Genomic DNA, 20,984 nt, shown 5'->3' with positions numbered 1-20,984 from the left:
ATCGCTTCATGACTCAGCTTGCTGTTAATGAGAAAAGACTTGCCAGTCATACGTTGCCAGGATTCATTCACCCTGGAACTGATGGGAGAAGTGTTGCGGAGGCATGGTATCCTCCTTCTCTGCATGTTGTTTCAGAGCTCCTCGCCACTGTGTAGGCAGTCAATACTCACATTCATTGAGTTTTGCTGAAGCACAGAGGCTTAAGCCAGGTTAGAGCCCTGCATTTCAGCCCGGGCCCAGTGGGCCCCGACTTTTTTACGCCCCTCGGGCCGGGCTTCGGGCCAAATTTCACTTAATAGTTCATACACGGGCCAGGCCTCGGGGCTGTTTTAGGCCATCAGTGCAGCTGTACAGTTCTGCTTCAAATACACACAATAGGCTCAAGCTTATTTGCCGCTGGTGGAAAACAACATGAGATCGTGCTACTGCAACTGTTAAGAGTGGTTCGACGGTGTTTATTCTGCTTCAAATACACACAAGGTGGGTGCCATCAGTGCAGCTGAACAGTTCTGCTTCAAATACACACAATAGGCTCAAGCTTGTCGCAAAGCACCGGCAAAAGTAATTACCATAAATGTGACGGGGAAATGGTAAGTAGATATTTGAATTTTTTACTAATAAACTAGTGTTTTCTGAGTCCATGTCGCCAGGATGAAGTTGCCAATGCTGACTCACCATCTCCTCATTACTATACGCACCTTTAGAGAGACGTGCAACTTTACGGATTATGATTATAATAAAAAAAATTTTGTTTTAGATTTGTTTTATTTCGTTAAGTTTCGGATCATTTTTGTACTCCTGTTAAAGACAAGATGGCAGAAAGCGCATCATGTTAGTTTTCTTTATTTTATAAAAGCCCAACGTTTTGTTGATATTGTGAGTGTGCACAAATAAAAGTAGACCCTTTGCTGTTCTGGATAATTACTTTTACCTTTATGAGCAAAAATGAGGGCGTATCCACTGAAAAAAAAGATGCAAGTGATTGAGCTGGTGCCTCCATGTCCTGCAAAGCGTCTCCGCACAAACTATTGGATATAGCACACATTTATCCAGTTTTAACGGTTGAACATTGTTATATGCTTGAACTGTTTTATATCTGTAGATTTTATTTTAGGCAAGTTGTGATGATTTGAGAAGGCTAAATTAATCAAACATAGGCTCACTATCTGCCGCTGGCCGCTTGGTCATTACTTATAACTAAAACTAAACAAACAAAAAATGCTCCAAACGTTTTTCTATATTGACTTAATAAAAAAAAGACACAAAATATAATCACTTTGCTATTACATGCAAAACTGAACTATTTTAATAGCTGAAACAGTAGAATAAGCTGTTCAAGAAGAAGGAGGAAAAAAAAAGACTGGCTCGGGTAGGGCTCGGGCCGGTAATTCTTTTAAGCTGTTGGACATGGGCCGGGCTAGGGCCTGAGCATCTCGGGCCAGGGCCAGGCTTGGGCCTAAATTTGAGGCATGTGCAGGGCACTAAGCCAGGTGGCTAGATATTAAAATGTTGGACTTTTTATTGCACTTACATTTTAAATGTGTCTTCCATGTTCCTTTATTGCCTTTAGTATTTCTGTGACCTTTACTTGAAATTGACTGTCTTCTCCTCAAACAAAGATAGTGTATGTGCAATGTTTCCCACAGGATTTTGTGAGACTGTGGTGGGAGGTCTTTGATTCCTCTAGGGGGGTCCGGGGGGTTAAAGTTAAATTCATAAATCTGGTGCACTTTGAGAGTTCAAAATTAAGAGCTCCAACACCGGTTCAGTGTGCAAAGTAAAAGAAAAAAGTTGGTGAATGTACTTGAAATTTAAAGGGGGCCCAACCCTCTTTTTATTTGTGATATAGTGTCTCAGTCTCACTGGTGAATTTGGAGGCCAAACAAATTAGAATAAAACAACAATAATAATTTTATATTATTATTCCTATGACAGAAATAGCCATATATTGTGAAACAATGGCACTGTGGAATAAATGGAAAAAAAAAAGCCATTTGAAATTAGAACGAACCACTGCATTTTAATCACGATACAAACAAAGATACAAAGATAAAATTGCATGAAACAAAAACAGGCTGAATGAGAACGCAAATTCACTCTCTGACAACAGGTGGCGCTTATGGATCAGCAATGATAAGGGGAAAACTTTTGTGAAGTCAGGTCATATATTCTGGCTCTAACTACACAGACAAACATGCTGTTTCCATGACGTTAGTCTAGTCTAGCGCAAGTTATGCAGAAACTCCCATTATAATCACTAAAGCTACAAAATGAATCTTTTATTTACATTGTATCTGCACTGTGTTGTTTATGATGAGGGAATTCACAAGCGCAAACAATTCAGTCAATGAACTCTGGTCTTTTCATGTGTTTAGTTATAAGGCTTAACGCTGCAAAAAAAAAAAAAAAAAAACATTGTCATCTTTTGTGTTCCACAGAATAAAGCCAGTCATATGCATGTTGAAAAATATTGTGTAAATATGTCAGAATTTCATTTTTAGGTGAACTAACCTTATAAGGTTGTCTTTCTTCTAAGGCTAACTTTGTACACAGGCGACTGCCAACATTGAGCCAATCCCTAACTTGGCTTAAGACTGTCTCTTTTCCATCATCCTTTCCTCCTGAAAATGCAGTTCATGCATTGAGCCACGCTGGAAGGACATTTTGAGCTGTCTGTCTCATACCTGCGTTAAACATGAACAAGAGTCACAGAAGGTCACACAGAAGATCCCTGAACTCATCTCAGGTTGATACAAAGTTCAGCCTCTTCTGTCCTTTAAATTCTGTCTGCTCATTCAGCCAGGAGCACTTTCAGTTTTAGATGAGAGAAAAAGAAAACTAAAGCAGAATGAAAGAACTCCATTACAAAAGGTGACTTCCATGTTCTTCAAAAATGAGACGTGGGCAGTAGTAATGGGTTTTAAATTGTTCATTTCCGACTCTCATTTATGTTGCACAGTGCTACCCACAACTCGTTCTGTTGAAATGGCAATGCAGTTGCTGCCAGTGATATCAGCCATTTTGCTTTTCATCACCATGTCTCCAAATCCCCACCCTATATAGACATTTCAGTAAACCCAAACATGAAACATGTTCATATTTTTTTATATAAAAATAAAAATAAAATTGAGAGTAATAAAGCAATGAAGTGTTATTTTTATTGTTTACGTTATTTTTTTAGTACACATTTTCATTTAATGTCAGAACCCTCCTGAAATTCTTCTTTGAATTACTTTGTTGGGAAACTCACATCTGTCTATTTGTGTGTACAACTTGTCTTTTGTCAAGTGGATGCAAACAGTTCTCAGTGTCAGTTGCTTGATGTTTATCACTGGTCAAATGTATGGTGATCACTGACCTGATAAACATCTGAACTAACCTTCTGTATTTGTTTGTTTGTGTATCCAGGAGGTTTCTCCATGGTGTTTCTGGCCCGCACACACAGTGGAGTAAGATGTGCCCTGAAAAGGATGTATGTGAACAATGTCCATGATCTGAACATCTTCAAGCGGGAGATCACAATCATGGTGAGTCAAGCTGGGGTGTGTTTTTTGGGTGAGTACATCAGTACATTACGTTTACAAAAGCTTTTTTTTTAATGTCCCCCTAGAAAGAGTTGTCGGGCCACAAGAACATTGTGCGGTATCTGGACTCAACCACCAATGCAGTCGGAGACAGTGTATGGGAGGTTCTGATTCTGATGGAGTATTGCAAGGGTAAAACAGCTTTGAACAAAACTATGTTCTAAAGATTTTGCACTCTAAACATTATCTCTGTGAGATTTTAAATTCTTAAAAAAAAAAAACATTTGTGATTTTCATTATAATCTTAAAGTGAAATACTTTGACAAAGGGAACAACTTGAACAGTGCAACTGTAAACATGATCAAATAAATAAACGTTTAAACTTGTTTACTCTATTTTTCACATACCTTTGTAGAGGCAGCTGTTTTGAAGAACTGTTAACAGAACCAGACATCCTAAATTTACAGTATTTCTGATTAAGAGCCAGTACTTGGTTTGAAATGTTACTAGTACATTGCATTGAGGCCTTGAAATGTATCTGGTTTCTGCAGCCAACTGATCAAACTGTTGCTATTGTTCAAAAAACTAAAACTATCAAATTTTGTTTTTGTTATTTTTATGTAAGCTTTTTTGCTCATTGAAAATATGAAGCCTTTTCAAAATATTAATAAATACTATACTAGTATATAAATAACACTAAATTAACATTGAACAATTAATCTTGATTAAATAGATTACCTTAAGCCCTTGGTTTTCCTTTGCCCTCCAATCTCATGATATCCCTAGTCTCGCATAGCCAGAAGGTCTGGAATTCATGGCAGCTTTCATTGGCCAAGGGCCGCCCATGAGGCCGTTTGACCGACATGTCAAACAACCAATCACAGTCCGTTTCGTTCATCATCACGTTCCGAGGCGTGGAAATGTTGCCACAATAACAGACCGGTGTGTAAAACTCTCTGACATATTTTAAAGGTTCTATGCCGCGAACCTTAAATATTTCACATACTTTTGAAAATCAAGCGTTTAGTTGATCCTGATAAGTGCCTGTCGTCACAGTTGTAAACACTGCGGCTTTCTTCTTTTGTGAGGGGGTTTGGCGCCACGGTATCTTTGTTTCCAGGCGGAATGTTAAAGAACGCGACACACATGTCTCGCAGAAATCCTGTAGAATTCAACCAATCCAATGACAACTTCGACACTCCTGAAAAGTTTCCACTTTTGTGTCCCATATGCATCAGACGTTCAGCCAACGGTCCGTGGGTGTGACGTCTGAGGCTGAGACTGATATCCCTAATCTGATCCTGCTTTGTTTGTTGACTGATTAATGTGTTGCCATCTAGCTGGTCAGGTGGTGAAGCAGATGAATCAGCGGCTGCATATAGGATTCACAGAAGCAGAGGTGCTCAACATATTCTGTGATGCATGTGAAGCTGTTGCCAGACTCCACCAGTGTAAAACTCCAATCATTCACAGAGACCTAAAGGTACAGTACAGTAAATGCTTTATATTTCCAAGCAATATAATGTAAATGCAGTTCATTCCCAACCATTTAAATGGCTAACTAAAGGTGTGAATTTATACACAAAAACAAAAACATTTTTGTTTTTTTTTAATTTAAAAAATTTTGGAGAGCAAATATAAGCAACCCTGCCTAACAATTCTCATTTTCTTTTGTCTGACTGTATTTGCCTAGCTGAAAGGGTAAATTGAGGACACTCCTTGTCAGTTTTTGGAACCATGTGCTGAGCGTTCCAGTTCAACACACTAAAACTAGACATGATCTCCCAAACCAATTACTTTGCTCACAAACATTATTAATGGCAAGCACTAGCGCAACACAGGCAAAGACAGGCATGCAATGCAGTGTTTGTGAAAAACAGCAGTGCTTGAAAGAAGCAAGGCCGCCCTTTTGGCAGAAAAGTGTGGGAACAGGACAGTTGTGCCATTCAAACTAACACTTTTTCCCACCAGTCAAAAACAGGTCACATTCTAAAATAATTGAGAAATTATTGAACACTGAAGTGGAAGAAATTTGTTTACTCAATTGTCATAGAGGGATTTCCTCATGTTGTTGATTTTCATATATCAACATTAATTGATGAGGAACACTGGTTGTCAAGAACCAAAAAAATGGTTAATTTACTGATATAGTCAGTTCAAGTCTTCTGAAGACATACAATTTGTGTGGAAAATTTAGTTTGATATTTTTGTTAATATAATATTATTTTGCAGTATAACAATGTTGACATTGTATTATCTCATTATTGTCATTTTCACTTTAAGAAGCATGTATGTTCTGTAAATACTTACTCAAGATATTCCAAACTGACTAGTTGCAACCGGTTTACTTCCTCTTTTTGTGTATTTGTGCATTAACCCATTTAATCCCATGGGTTACATTTGTGACATTTAGTACTAAACTTACTAAAAGAAACTGATGTATTTTACACATTGTCAGTTATAAAGAGTGCAGACTGTCTTTAATGTAAACATTTGAGTGGTGTAAATATCAAGTTTGTGCCTTTTTAAAAATGCCTGTGTATAATATAATAATTGTATAATATGTTTATATGAAGTACTTCATTAAATTTCCTTCTTCCTCTCCTGCCTCTGTCACTTGACTGTTGGAAATTATAGTGGTTGTACCTATTAATAAAAATCACCAACAAGTGTGTGTGTGTGTGTGTGTGTGTGTTGACAGGTAGAAAACATTCTCCTAAATGACCAGGGAAACTACGTCTTGTGTGACTTTGGAAGTGCCACACACAAAGTTCTGCTTCCACATAAAGATGGAATAGCAGCGGTGGAGGATGAGATCAAGAAGTAAGAATTTCTACAGAACAGCGTGGAGTTCTGTAATACAGTGGGGAATTTTTTTTTTGTAGAATTTTTGTGTTGTGTGTGTGTTACCTACACTGATTTTATAGTTTGGGAAAATGTCAAGCACTATTACTACTCACTGTTACATTTCTCTCTGGATTACTTAATACATTTAATATACTTTCAAAAGTAATTTGCTCCTGTGATGGCAAAGTTTCATTTCTGGCAGCCATTACTCCATTCTTCAGTGTCACATGATCCTTAAGAAATCATTCTAATATGCTCATTTGCTTCTCAAGAAACATTTCTTATCAATGTTGAAATAGTTAGTACTGCTTAATATTTTCATGAAAACCATGATTTTTCTATTTTTAAATAAATACAATGTTTAAAATAACAGCATTTATTTGAAAAACAAACAAAAAAAAACAATTTTGTAACACTGTAAATGTCTTTACTGTCACTTTAAAAAAAAACGGTAGTGTGTGTGTGTTTGTGATAGAATGCTATGCATTATAGTTCTAGAGAGTGTCACACTTATTCATATTGTAGTGGACAAAATAACAGAAAATGGGTGTTGCCCCAGAGCAGTGGGTGGATTTGCTGTTGCGAAGCTCATTGGTGCATCAAATTTACAATTTGTGCATGTAATCTTTAGGAATTTACAAAATGTTTTAAGCTGGTCTAGATGATGTAATTTCTTATTACTAATTCTTGTGCCAGAAAGTTAAGTCTTTAAAACCTTCGATTATTTTCATTCTTCTCTGCTAGGTACACGACTCTGTCATACCGTGCCCCAGAGATGATTAACTTGTACCAAGGGAAAGCCATCACCACAAAGGCTGATATCTGGGTAGGCACTGAACACATACAAACACGCACAGTCGCAGACACAGACACACATTCTCCCCAGTCTCTCTCTCCCTCATCTCCACCCACTCATTCTCTTTTATGTCCCTCTTTCTCTCTCTCATGTCATTCTCCAGCACATTACACAAGCTGGAGAGCTGGTTTGGTCAGACTGACACAGCAGACACAGATGCCAAACCGGTTTGCTCAATAAATAAGGGCTCTTAGGGGTGTGCTTTACAGCCATGCTTGAAATCCTGGCTTTGTTTCAAAGTTGATCCTTATGTTGATGTTTTGCTTTGTGTTATGTAAAATCGAGGCGTGCATCAGGGTACGGTGGTGTATAATCGAATAGATTTTGTTTTTTAAGTTTTACTGTAACAAGATGCAATCAGTCACATTTCAGACATGTTTACTAGAGCTGGGGAAGCAGTGTTATGTGCATGTGGGCCTGATGGAAAGCATTAAAGCAAAGAATTTCCTGATTTCTGTCAGTGTTGTAAAGACAGGAATGAGGGTCTCATGAAGGCAAACTTCCTCTTTAACTTTAACATGCTGTGAAAGGTAGCTTAGCCCCATTTCACAACTCTTCCAAACAAATGCTGGACAGAAAAGAAACTGTCCACCCACAGTTCCATGATAGTCCTTCAATGGAAAGGTCTCATTGTAATAAATTACACCAGTGCAAATGGTTGCAGTTCATGGTCAACATGTCAGAACTTGCTTGGGTAGGACGAGGAAATGTATGGTAATGCTTCTAGCCCATTTGCTGCATCTGAAAATAGAAAGAATTCTCAGAATTCATCTTGTACAACACTGAGTAGCTGTAAGCCTATAAAAGTTTTGTCACGGTTGGTGCAGTATTTGATTATTAAAGCAATGAAACCTGATGTGTGGAATTATAGTTTCTTGTTTTCTTTTCCAGGCACTTGGATGCTTGTTGTACAAGCTGTGTTTCTTCACACTTCCATTTGGGGAGAGTCAAGTTGCCATATGTGACGGAACTTTTGCTGTTCCGGACGGTTCGAAATTCTCCTCCAAGTTGCACTGTTTAATCAGTAAGCAGCTTTCAGATATTCCCAACAAATTTGGAATTATTTTGTGGAATATTGTGAAATATGAGTGTATACAAGGGCTGTGGTGGAGTTTTGTTATTAAGTTAGACAATAGCTCCACCCTCTGGTTGTGTAGAGGTACTGCATGATTGGCATGTATTAAAAGTGATTTGTACAATTTGTTTTCTATTTGATATGAATGACTTGAATTTTTTTTTTTTTTTTTTTTTTTTGGTGAGCCTCTCCTAAAAGCACACTCAGCTTGAACATAAGCACTCTTAACTCATCTGATTTTTTATTTTTTTTTCTTTGTCACAGGATACATGTTGGAGCCTGATCAAGAAAAGAGACCTGACATCTATCAAGTTTCTTATTTTGCCTTTCGGTTAGCTGGAAAGGTGTGTCCAGTGCCAAATCTCTTTGTAAGTTACCTCACACAATTTAAATGAATTCAAAGTTTCATATGATTCAGAATTCTGAATATTTAAAGAGTGTGATTTTTGCCACACAGAACTCTCCCCTTCCCACCTCATTGCCAGAGCCCCTTACTGCTAGTGATATTGCTGCTAAAAAGAGCCTGACAAAAGCCAGGTGACATTTTAGAGCTTTGTGTGACTTTCATGTTGTTTGACTCAACTTAACATTTAAGTAGCGTTTTCAACTTTTTTTTTTTTTAATCATTAGAATAACAGATTCAGTTGGACCAACAGAAACATCAATCGCACCCAGGCAAAGACCCAAAGCTGCAAATAGTAATGTTTTACCTTTGTCCAGCTCTGTAACTCCTGTGAAAATGAATGTATCCTCAGGCACGGTTAGCAACGGTCAGAAAGGTGAGCAATATAATCCATATTTTTTTTTAATATGGACTGTGTCGGTTTTTTTTTTTTTTTTTCTTCTTCTTCTTCTTTGGAGCAGTAGCTTTGACTGTATATGTATGGTTATCTTAGCTTCTGGAAACGGGCAGCAGTCAGCTGCACAGATGCCAAGCAGCAGTCAACAGAACAGAGTGTTACAGCAGCTGCAGCCTGGAGACCTTCGACTGCAACAGCTACATCATCATCAACATCAACAACAACAACAGCAGCAGCAGCAGCACAATATCCACCATCAACAGCAAGTCACTGCACAGCAGCTACAGTACATGCAACAGGTAATACGTGGCTCAGGAAGTCTAGACCAGTGTGAAGCTTTCGCGTCTTTTGGACCTTAAGTTTAAACCAATTTTTTGCAGGTCTTTAAAAGTGACTGTTCAGGCACAAGTGCAGTTTCTGCAGCAGATGCATATAGTGTATTTTTATATGGCTCACTTAAGTAGTTGTGGAAAATCCCAGTGGCATAAATAGTTTTGTGTGTGTGTGCTAGAGCATGATCTGTTGTGACAGTCAGTTGGTTCTTGTTTGGATTGATCATTGTCGTCTGCTGATGAGCACATGACTACATTAAGTATAATAAACAACCTAGAATATGGCAGAACTGTTTACTTTTGGCATTTTTAGGTGCCTATACAAATCTTCAACATGTGATAAACATTAATTTATCATAAAAATTAATTATGTTATGTTTTTGTTTTGTTTTTAAGGAATGACTTACTAATTTGAGAATGTTAATTTGTAAGTAATACATTTAGAAATTAATATAGGTCAACTACAATGCAATTTGTAAATCCACAGTTATCCATTGTATAAACCACTGTGTTACTACATGGTATAAACTGGTATAATCAGCTGTGTTACTAAACATTAAGAAGCATTAATTTAACCCCACGCTCATCACAATAGTTTGTCCACTGACATCTCTCTCTCTCGCTCTCTCTTATCACAGTATCATCAGGCCATGCAACAGAGCCTTCAGATGCAGCAACAGCATATGCTTCAGCAGCAGATGATGATGCAGCAGCCCATATATCAGTCCCAGCAGCAACAGCAGGCTCACTACACTGCCTTGGTGAGGCTCCTCATACACCTGGAACATTAATGGCAGGGCCATTAGTTTACTTTTTAATGAGGAATTTTGCCAGATTTAAAATAGATGCAGTTCTAATGTAGGAGAGATTTATAAATTAATGCTGTGAAGAATTGTAAAATGCGTTCAGGAGGATGGTGCTGCTTTAAATTTAAATTTAGCCAGTATGTGTATGTCAGTAGGTTATGTTGTATATTATTTTTATTTATTTTTGATGGAAGTCTGAAATTAGACGTCTTTGCCTTAAATATTCATTCAGCCTCTCTAACTGAAGCAGTCTTCTGTGCCAAACTGTTTCTCCGTCCAAGGGAATGTCACCTAGTCGTATCCGTTAATAATTCTTTTGAATTGTATTTACACTAAAACAGGAAATGTTACTAACTGACTTTTGCTAAATACACAATGTTATGGCGTAGCAATTTTTAGCTCATTTTCCACCGAATGGTTACCATCTGTTTAATTTCAAATGCAATCTGCTCCATGAAAAACCATCAGGGGATTGAATGAGGTGGTGAAATCGACCGATTTTCTGTGTTAAATCATAGCATATGAGGCAATTACACTGTAGGGAAATTCGAAGGCCTCTGTGGTGCTCTTTCTGTCTGTGTTTCTCTTTCGTTTTGTCTAGAAAGCACACTTTTCTCTGTGTTTAGCTAAAGTTAAGTAAGGGATGATGCACAGCCATCTATTAAGTGATTATCACAAAATACCCAGGATGACCAGGTCTTGTGTTTCCCTGAAGGGTTTAATAATATGCAGTATTGGATATAATATATCCTGCTTATTACACAGCTGCTCGCCAAATAATAAATAGTAATGTACATGGAAGTGAAATGTTGTTTTGAGTTACTTGCAGTTTATTGTAAATTCATTTTATCATATAACACATCAAACATTTAGCCTAGCAACACAATGGAAGCTGCTGTTTTATACAAGAGACATGAAAGTAGCACCATTATGTTGTCAAAGTGAAGATCTGAAGATTGGTGAGCATTCGCACACTATAGCATGCACGGTTTAAACCTGCTTATGGAAATAGGGCCAGAGTTTACTAAATGGAGTTTATTTGCTTGTCTCCTTACAGATGCATCAGTACCAGCAGGCCTTTGTTCAGCAGCAGCAGCGATGTGCTCCAGTCCAACAGGTGACCTATATCTCCCCTCTGGATTTCCAGACTCCACTGGGCTCCTATAACCCTGCCGGACCTTCTCCAGTAGAGACCCCCTTTGCTAAAATCAGGCAAGCATCTTGAACATTATTACTGACGTACATCTCTATAGTCAGTCTGTCACACTGAGTGAAAATGTACTGCTGTCATAGAATTTCACAGTAGAATGTACCCTACCATTGAAACATTTGGGGTCGGTAATTTTTTAATGGTTCTTTTAATGGGTTATGCTTACCCAGGATGCATTAATTTGATCAATAAAACAGTAATATTGTGAAATATTATTACACTTAATAAATAAAAGTAACTCTTTTATTTTAATATACTTTAAAAGGTAATTTATCCCTGTGATGGCAAAGTGAGTTTTACTTTACTTCAGCCATTATTTCAGTCTTCAATGTCATATGATCCTTCACAAATGTTATTATTACCAATGTTGGAAACAGTTGTGGTTAATGTTTTTGTAAAAACCATTGATTCTGAAAAAGAACAGCATTTATTTGAAACAGAATTCTTAGTAACGTTTTTAAGACTGTCTATTACTGTCACTTTTGATCAATTTATTGTGTTCAAGCTATGTGTTCAATTTTTGCGTAGTTTGAATAGCACTGTTACACACACAGAAACTTTGTCAACAAAAGTGAAAAGTGCTGTGTATAAATTAACATGTAACTCTGACATTTTTCTTTTTTTCTGTTGTTGTAGAAGCCCAGTGTCCACTGTGGATGTTATGAGCCCTCCTCCCCAGACTGTCAGTAACCCTCTTGATATGTCTGGTTGGAACCCATTTGGAGAAGACAATTTCTCCAAACTCACAGAAGAGGAGCTTCTCGATCGAGAGTTCGACCTTCTAAGAGCAAGCAAGTGTCTCTATTTGTTTTTGAGTCTGTTTTAGAATTGCATTCACACGTCCATTTTCTTCTAGTATTCTATTTTACACCCTCTCCAGCAGAGGGCATACACATCCTGCTTTATTCCTACAATAACATTTTCTATGTGTCTGCCACCCTTGTTCCCCACAGAAAAGCCGGTAGAGGGATCTCTCAGCATAGACAGACAGCAGCCGGTACTGCAGCCCTCACTCCCTGAGGATCCATTTGGCTCTGTGCCATTCCTGGCCAACGCAGGCAAGTTCTAGCAGCCAGCTCTCAAAGGACCCTCACCAAAGTTCCCTGTTTACCGTCCCTCCTCTCTCCTCATATCTGTGCTCCCCTATTCCTGCTCTTCCCGACCCCTTTCCGTCTCTCTACTCACTGGATGTGGCCCCTCTACACCACATATCAGTCACATCTGGAGTCAGGAGACAAACAAAATCAATGTTACCATTTATTCCTTTAACCACTTTAAATGCATACATTTTTTAGAACATTACAGTCTGGTCATTATTTAAACAAACCCTGTATTAGTCTTAGAAAACCTTTTTTTTAAATTTCTCACTGTTCATTCGGTGTAGACAAGATGAAAATGTGATAAAATACTATATCTCTGGTATATACATAGATTTAGATATTATATATATATATATATATATATATATATAGACAGACCCCCCCCCCCCCCAACAAGTTGGAAATAAGAAATAGTAAAATGCAAGCATAGAAATAGGGAGAATTTGCAGATTATAAATTAATGCGTATGTATCATTTTGATAAGAAGCGATAAGAAATATACGCTCGCAGAAGTCGTTTTTAGTGTTTTTCTAGGAATTTATACTTCTAAAATCACAGCTTTATATCACCTCCATGCTTGTTGCTGGTGCCTTGATTATTTTTCCTACTGTTATTATTTGTTGCTTTAACTTGTGTTTGTCTTTGCACTTGCTATATTATTGTTGTATCACATCTGCATTTTTAAACAACATTTTAATAGGTTTAGTTTTAATCAAATAGTTTGAGGTAACTCTTATATAGTGGTGCAGTTTCACAGTGTTATGTATAAGTGAATTTTACTCGACCTGTCAGTTTAGATTTTTTTCTCAGGACTAACATTTTTATTTTAACATGTTATATTATATTAAGCAGAACAGAAAAGGTGTTTTTCCTTTAGTTAGGAAAAGAAAATGTACAAGTTTAAGGGAATTTTCTTTCTTTTTTTTTTCCATTATTTTGGCATTTACTTTTTTTTTTTTGTCAAAGGCATCAGGTTGGCATGATAGAATAGATTTTCAGATTCTTGAACAACCTTAATTTTCCACTTACTAGATTTATTTTTCTTTTCTTCAGATCAGTTATTAGCTACATTTTGTCCTTGATAGAAAATTGTTTGACAGAAAAAGTGAGTGCCAGAATTTCTCAGGTACAATTTCTATAGACCTCAAACCATAGAAAATTTCCAGAGATCCTCATATTCCCTTTGTTTACTTGTAAACATGCCAATATTTCATGGAGTTGAAACTCTCCTCCAGTGTTAGCATTGGCTTAAAATTCCTCATTGAGACTTGTTTTCATTTCTGTAATTTACTGTGAAAATACTTTAAGTTGCCAATTTTGGGAACATTGGCAGGTTAACTTGGAGTGAGGTTATCAGAAACTGTTGCATCTACAGAAGCAACTAAGAGTTGGCAGCCCTTTTTTTTTCTTTCTTTTTCATAATTTGTTTTATTATAATGTAGCCTATGCTAGAACACTTTTCTGGTCACATGTGATGTTTTCCATAGGAAACGCTATATGTAAGAATGTATGAGCCTTTTTACATGTTAACACTGGTTTTCACACCACAGACAGATCACATAATTTGTTACTGTCTTATTCGTAATGGCAGCATTGAGCCTTAATTAATGGCAAATGTCACATAGATCTATTGTCAGTGCATGCATTTAGAGGTACTTGCTCAGTGCATTTAGTGATAGTTTACATAAGGGCTTACCATAATGTTTACTTACCTTTTATTTTCCAAACGGTAAGTTGACCAAAATGTTAAGCGAATCCGTGTTCTGGATTCCTAATTGTGTGTACTCATTCATCTCATCACCCACTCAAGTTACTTTGCTTTTTCTGGTAACATTTTGTATTTTCTTTTTTCAAGTTTAATGTTTTTGTTACCATTCTGTATTAGATAAAGACAGCCAGTTTCAGAGACATCTTGACTGAGTGGGATATTGGTGGACAGTTAAAACTGACAGACTTGTGAACACATAACTTGTATTAAAAGTCTTTTGAGCCATATTATGAACTATTGTGCAAGTGTAAGCAGAACAGTTGTTGGGAATGACTAAATCTACTTGCGTATAAATTGGAGTTATAGGTTCCTTTTGATTTTAGTCTTTCTTAGTTTTTTCTGCATTTTGTTGACGCTAATACTAAAATTGCACAGGTAACAGTTTCTCCTATAACAGCTTTAATTTCAAGCATTCTGTTGCCCCAGAGATCATGGTACAGGAGTCTTAGCTATGTAACACACTGTTTGTTATGTTGCATATGTTCCTATAGATGACAGAAGTTCATAGCTCCTCCATTCCTCAGTGGCTTCTCATCTGTACATGCATACATACAGCATCAGTTGCATAAGCTGTTAATGTTCAGTCTCTAATTGACAAACTGATGTAAATACTCATGTATCAAAATGTGTAACTGAATGTTTCTTTATACAATGCTAATTATAAATAAAGCTTATTTTAAAGCAGTGTTATATTTGTTGATTTTTGTTATAGAAGCTCATATCAGGAGCGTTTGACTAATGCTTTGAGAATAAGCAGTTCTGATGTCTTTCTTCCACCTTTATGCCACAAGAGCAAGATGATCCTCCTTTCATGTAATAGTATGGCTGTCTCTGTCTAACAGTTTATTCTAAACCTGTATAACATTGATCGATTTCATTTTTTATTTTGGAAAAGCATAATGTTAACACCATGTTCATACAAAAAAAAAAAAAAAAAAAAAAATATATATATATATATATATATATATATATATTATATATATATATATATATATATATATATATATATATATAAATATATAAATATAATAAGGATAAAGATGTTGCTACTCACATCTGTTAAATGAAGTGCTTTAACAAGCCACTTTTGTTACTGAACTTTTATTATATATATATATATATATATATATATATATATATTTATATATATATATATTATATATATATATATATATATATATATATATATATATTAAAACAGTGTAAACATCTCCAGTCAGTCAGGTTTAATTTCAACTTAAATGCTAACATTAAATCTACATTTAATGAAAATAATATGTGATTTAATATAAAATCTGTTAAGAATACGTAAAATACACTCTTTAGATCTGACAGTGTTTGAATGGGATACTATTGGAGTACCTCTTTTGATTTAAATGTGACTGTAAACATCCTCAAATCTAGTATATGCTAAGTATATGATTATGTATGAGGACCAATTATGTTTTGTGGTTGTATGCTTAATCATTTTGTTAAACCTTGATAAAGTAGGTAACTGGTCTTTGGAGGGGGAAGCATAGTAAAATGGCTCCTAAACTATAGAATACGAATAACTCAATTTAAATATTCTGTTTGCCTGGTAAAGTTGCATGTAGAACAGAGGCACTTGGACATAATGAGGTAAGAGGCAATGAACTACTGAAGCATATCACGGCTGTGAACATGATTAATTTGCATATATCGTGATGAAAAAAAAGACAATCAGCTTAGCGTCTGCTGATCTGGGGAAGGGAGTTCTGGTTAATCCACTGGAAAGAAGGTGTAGCTTTTAGAGCAATATGACTTTCCATTATGTCCCCTATTCATGCAAAGCAGGAAGAGGTCTGGACATCCACATGTTATGGCTGTTTTTACTAGAGCGGTGATCAGCATGTAATCGGATGGGCCTGGAAAAGAACACTCAATAAATGTCGTCTTCTGGTTGCGATCTTCTTATATGATTAAGGATGTTCCATTATGCTGCGCTGTGGATTGTTGTATTCCAGGAGGTAGGCGTGATTAGATGTGTTGTAATCCGGACAGTCTAAACAGTCTGCTCATATATTTTTTCCACTAAGCTTCATGTTTCTTTGATAAAGCACCATAGTTTCTTTTCCTCCTGTGCTATTCTTACTCTACTGTCACCCCACAACCAGAGTTGCTGTCTTATGACTATAATCATTGTAGAAGTAGTTGTGTTTATTTAATTAGTTATTTAACTTTGTTTTATTTATATATTTTTGGACTTCATCATATTCATAGAACCGGGTTTGGCTAATCCTGTGTCTCGCTCTGCCAGTTTGGATGGATCTGTTGATAACAGATCTGCAGCTCTGCCTGCACAGCAGGGGGAGGATGGCAATGCCTAGCCATGTTGAGAATTTCAGTCTTTTGAAATTAGACAAATACCTCAATAATTATACATGTTGACAAATATTGTGATAGGCTGTAGCAAGATATACTAGTTTAAAAGGGGTCATATGATGCGATTTCAATTTCTCCTTTGTCTTTGGAGTGTTACAAGCTCTTGGTGCATAAAGAAGATCTGTAAAGAGTCAACCACACCCTCCTAAAATGGCTCATTCTAACACGTCCCCACATGTCTACGTCACAGTGTGGGAAGATTTGCATAACGCCGCCCAAATGTTCACCCAAAGAAAGAAGGCGTGACTGATTCTCGCTGTAGTATTGTTGCTGCCATAATGTCTGGAGTCACTGTGTGTTTCGTTGTGAAAGCAAACTACTTTGTTTGGCCTTCCAAAAGAGGACACAACTAGATATCAGTGGTTAAGTTGTATTTACAAAACTGTTCCGGAACAGTTGAACCAAAATATTCAGATGTGTGCAGCACATTTAATGGAGGATGAGGACTGTTTCCTGGGAGAGTAGCCTACAATGCCGGTATAACAGTATGGTAAGGGGCGTGACATTTCTGTCACACACTTGAGGTATTCGGCCAATCACAACACACTGGATTTGTAAAAATCTACGCGTTTCAGAAAGGCGGGGCATAGAGGAGAAACAGTTATGTACATTATATGGAAAATAATGTGTTTTTTTAACCTTAAACCGCATAAACACATTGCATTATGACCAAATAATGTGCTTTTTAGTAACGTAATATGACCCCTTTAAACTAATTATAGGAGAAACAAGTAATAAATAGTATCTCACAAGTCAGTGGCTGACAATCTTTTTTTTTTTTTTTTTGTTAAAGTTTTTTGTAAAATCTTTGCACTCAGTCAGGTGATACTTTGCAGGAAAAGTACAGATTTTTGATCAAATATAATAGTTTTTTATCTCTGCTATGTCTGTCAATACTCAAGTTAATAGAAATTTGTTTTGACTTAAAAAAATTAATTTTAAAATTACTTCATTTACAAAGGTTAAGAAGCATCATTACACAAACTAAACTATAATTATAGCTTTAACTGTATTATATAATGATGATGCTTAGCTTTTTGGATGAGGTTATTGTAGGTGACTTTATTTACTTTTAATTTTTGTATTTTTAACCGTTTAGCATTTTCATGTTTTTAATATATTGTAAAGATTGTAATTGTAAAGAATTCAAATTCAAGAACCACGTATTTTATAAAACAAAATAATTTGTGGATGTTTTGAATAGTTCTGGAGTTTCTGGACTCACCATTTCATTCACTGTTATCCCTAAACCTTCTGTAGTGCGTTTGTACAGCTATTCCTAGATTTCTTTTTAAAGCTCTCAGTTGTGGCTGTTGTTGCTATAAGGGTGGAATAATTTTAAGTATGTGCAGTTTCTATGGGAAAGGCACTAGTCCTATGCTGTGTACATCAGACATTCATCGTCAACTTTCTGTGTTCAATTAGCAGGAGCTGGTGTGCTGACAGCAGAGCATCCAGTTGAGAAGCTCAGTGTTGCTGTGACTGTTCCAGCCACGCAAGACACAACCCTGCAATCAGTCAAAGAACACAAACCTGCAAAGAAAAGTAGCTCCACTAGTTCACTGCCTCAGGAATCAGACAGTGATTTTGAGTCTGACCCACCCTCTCCCAAAAGCAGTGAAGACGAGGAGGCCGAAGAGGAGGAAGGTCTCAACAGCGAACGTGAAGACACTGAACCTGAGAACCTGGGTCAGAGGCCGTTACTCATGGACTCTGAGGAAGAGATAGAGGAAGAGGAGGACAAACACAGCTCAGACTCGGATTGTGACTCTAACAAAGCAAAACGTGGGTTGTCGAAGGAAAAGGCTGCAGTTTTTCCTCCCAAAACTGTGGAAGCTGAATCTGGACCCAGTGTGAACACTCCTCCCATTTCACCAAGTGTAGCCATGCCTGTCGCAAGCATTGTGGATGTGTTTGGTGCTGTTCCTTTTGTTGGCAGTGGTCAGCCCAGAGTGTCACCAGAGAGCTCAGATATTTTTGCCAAAGCCCCTTTTAGGCAGGCTAGCCAGGAGGACGTTGCAGAAGAGATTGACGTATTCACCAAAGCTCCTTTCAACAGAAACCTCTCCAGGTCCAGCAGGAGTGGCGATGGTCCCAGCGGCCAGACGCCACCCGTTTCTCCTGACAGCGTGGATGTATTCGGATTCTCGCCTTTCCAACATAGCCATGTAATACCTGCTTCTAGGAGTCAGGAGGACATCTTTGGCCAAGATCCTTTCGACGAAGCAGACAGTCCCCAGCAACAGAGGCAGAAGCAGCGCAGTCTTCAGAAACTCTCATCGCGGCAAAGGCGCACCAAACAAGAGGCCAGTGGTGGGAATGGGAAGCGACACCACAGCACGCCCACTGGCGGCAGGAAGAGCAACAAACCCAGTTTCCGTACCCCCGAATGGGTCCGAAGGCACAAGAAAGTGGGCAGACGGGACTCGCAGAGTAGCAACGAGTTCCTGAGCACGTCTGACTCCAAAGAGAACATTAGTATTTCCCTGGGCGAGGTGTTTGAAAAAGGAGCTGCGTTGTCCTCGGACGAGGTCTTGTTGGATCCGTTTGGAGCCAAGCCTTTTCATCCACAAGATGGCAGTAGACACGGTCAGCACCGGAGCTTGGGAGACAATAAAAGTGAGATCAATTCGACCAACGGTAGGCCGAGAACCAGTTCCCTACATGGCGTGTTTGACGGAAATAAGATAGATGACTTTGGAGCTGTACCTTTCACAGAACTGGTGGTCCAAAGCGGAGCTCCGCAAACCACACAAATGGATCTCGACCCTTTCGGAGCTGCACCTTTCCCCTCAAAGCAGTGAATGTCTCGTCTTCCAGCACGTTATACACCGCTACATTATGCAAAGTCCAAGCAGCCTTTTGAAATGTCTTTTAACGGACGGCAGCTTTGTGCTGTGATCTCTGTGTATGTGCAGCCCATTGGGACATAGGCCTTTAAACTAGATAACATTCAACTAGTTTTTCAAGTATTTTAATACCTAACTGGACAGCTAAAACACCTCTTTTCCTTTTGTTGACTTAAGCCTGTGGTTGATGGATGCTTTCAAGATAGGCTTTTGAAGGCATAGCCTTTACATGCTAGAAAGCCTTCTATGATGCAATACAATAAGCGTTCTGCTCAGTTAAAAAAACAAAAAAAAGTTTAAAAAGCACATTGGAGATGTGTGTGTAATCCTTCATTTTAATTGGATTAAGAGGAAAATACCAATATAGTACAGCATTTTGTAGTTTGTACTCACCAACACATTGTTGACCACTGAGTTGGTACAACTCCTATCTACCAATATAAAACACCATAAAGCCTTATCTGGGTATTTCCCACCCTGCTTAACAGTACCTCGAATGCACAATGGCTGTAGTATCCTGTTTGTATCAATGGAATCATCTGAGTGTAGGCCTTCTCCATTTTAATGTCATTCGCATAAACAATTTTATGCATATTTTTACATTTTTTTAAATGCATTCAATGTTTTAAAGCCTTATTTTTCAATGTCTACATGAGAAGGAACTTAATTTAATGTTCCCTTTAGTAAACCGACCACATAGGAGAAGTTTATTGCAGTTTATTAGACAATATTGTCATGACTCGCATAGAAATAATTATTCAACCTGAACTAAACATCTTGATATTATCAATGATTAGGTCTGTCTGACTACGTCTGTTTGTATTTACCAGTAACCTACAATTGTGAACAATTAGCTCTTGTGGAAAGTGAAAAGAATTCACGAATGTGCTCAATGCAATTTTGTGTATTTATATACCAGTCACTTGTTTGAAGCAAATTTTAACATTTAAATTTTAGTCATGAAGGGTATCACAATTTAACTGATGAAAGGGCCATTTAGATGCAGCATTTACACTCACTGAATATTTGAACATTCAAGACCAAAAAAAAAAAAAAAAAAAAAATGCTGCTTTTATTTCAAATGTTGCAAGATTTGTTCTTTTTTTTCTTCTGTAGTACTACACTCTAATAATGCAATGAATTCTTTTTTTTTTTTTTTTTTTTTTGGAGGTCATTAGTCCTTTTTTTCAGACATTGTCATTAAAAGAACTGTCATTAAAACTTCAGTTGAAAAGGACAAAGTGAATGTTTATTCGGATGTACTGATTGAAGAACGCACATCCCAATATATGGTACAAAATTAAAATAGTGTTACTTGATGCCGCATCATGATTCAATTACAGTTCACAAAAATAACAGCACATCATCATACAATTAAGCACTAAAAATATGCATTGTGCTGTTTAACAAATGA

At 37.2% G+C, this 20,984-nt stretch overlaps 1 protein-coding gene across 2 annotated transcripts in view; it reads left to right on the top strand.

Annotated features, from left to right (window-relative positions):
• Positions 1 to 20,889, top strand: part of LOC109080782 (BMP-2-inducible protein kinase-like) — a 33,443-nt gene extending 12,554 nt beyond the window's left edge. The window contains exons 2-16 of one of the 2 annotated variants that reach the window (XM_042756544.1): positions 3,409 to 3,527; positions 3,611 to 3,716; positions 4,865 to 5,007; positions 6,226 to 6,347; positions 7,116 to 7,197; positions 8,119 to 8,251; positions 8,567 to 8,670; positions 8,760 to 8,839; positions 8,933 to 9,081; positions 9,199 to 9,401; positions 10,073 to 10,195; positions 11,298 to 11,452; positions 12,087 to 12,241; positions 12,404 to 12,508; positions 18,150 to 20,889. In XM_042756544.1, the coding sequence (XP_042612478.1) occupies positions 3,409 to 3,527; positions 3,611 to 3,716; positions 4,865 to 5,007; positions 6,226 to 6,347; positions 7,116 to 7,197; positions 8,119 to 8,251; positions 8,567 to 8,670; positions 8,760 to 8,839; positions 8,933 to 9,081; positions 9,199 to 9,401; positions 10,073 to 10,195; positions 11,298 to 11,452; positions 12,087 to 12,241; positions 12,404 to 12,508; positions 18,150 to 19,525 (3,155 nt within the window). In that variant the 3' untranslated portion in view covers positions 19,526 to 20,889. Of the gene's footprint in view, positions 1 to 3,408; positions 3,528 to 3,610; positions 3,717 to 4,864; positions 5,008 to 6,225; positions 6,348 to 7,115; positions 7,198 to 8,118; positions 8,252 to 8,566; positions 8,671 to 8,759; positions 8,840 to 8,932; positions 9,082 to 9,198; positions 9,402 to 10,072; positions 10,196 to 11,297; positions 11,453 to 12,086; positions 12,242 to 12,403; positions 12,509 to 18,146 lie in introns of both variants that reach the window. The other variant, XM_042756543.1, reaches the window with a different exon arrangement.
• Positions 20,890 to 20,984: the final 95 nt, after the last annotated feature.

Source organism: Cyprinus carpio, chromosome A5 (genome assembly GCF_018340385.1).
Source record: "Cyprinus carpio isolate SPL01 chromosome A5, ASM1834038v1, whole genome shotgun sequence".
In the NCBI taxonomy this organism is placed as follows: domain Eukaryota; kingdom Metazoa; phylum Chordata; class Actinopteri; order Cypriniformes; family Cyprinidae; genus Cyprinus; species Cyprinus carpio.
This window is presented reverse-complemented; position numbering and strand designations above follow the sequence as displayed.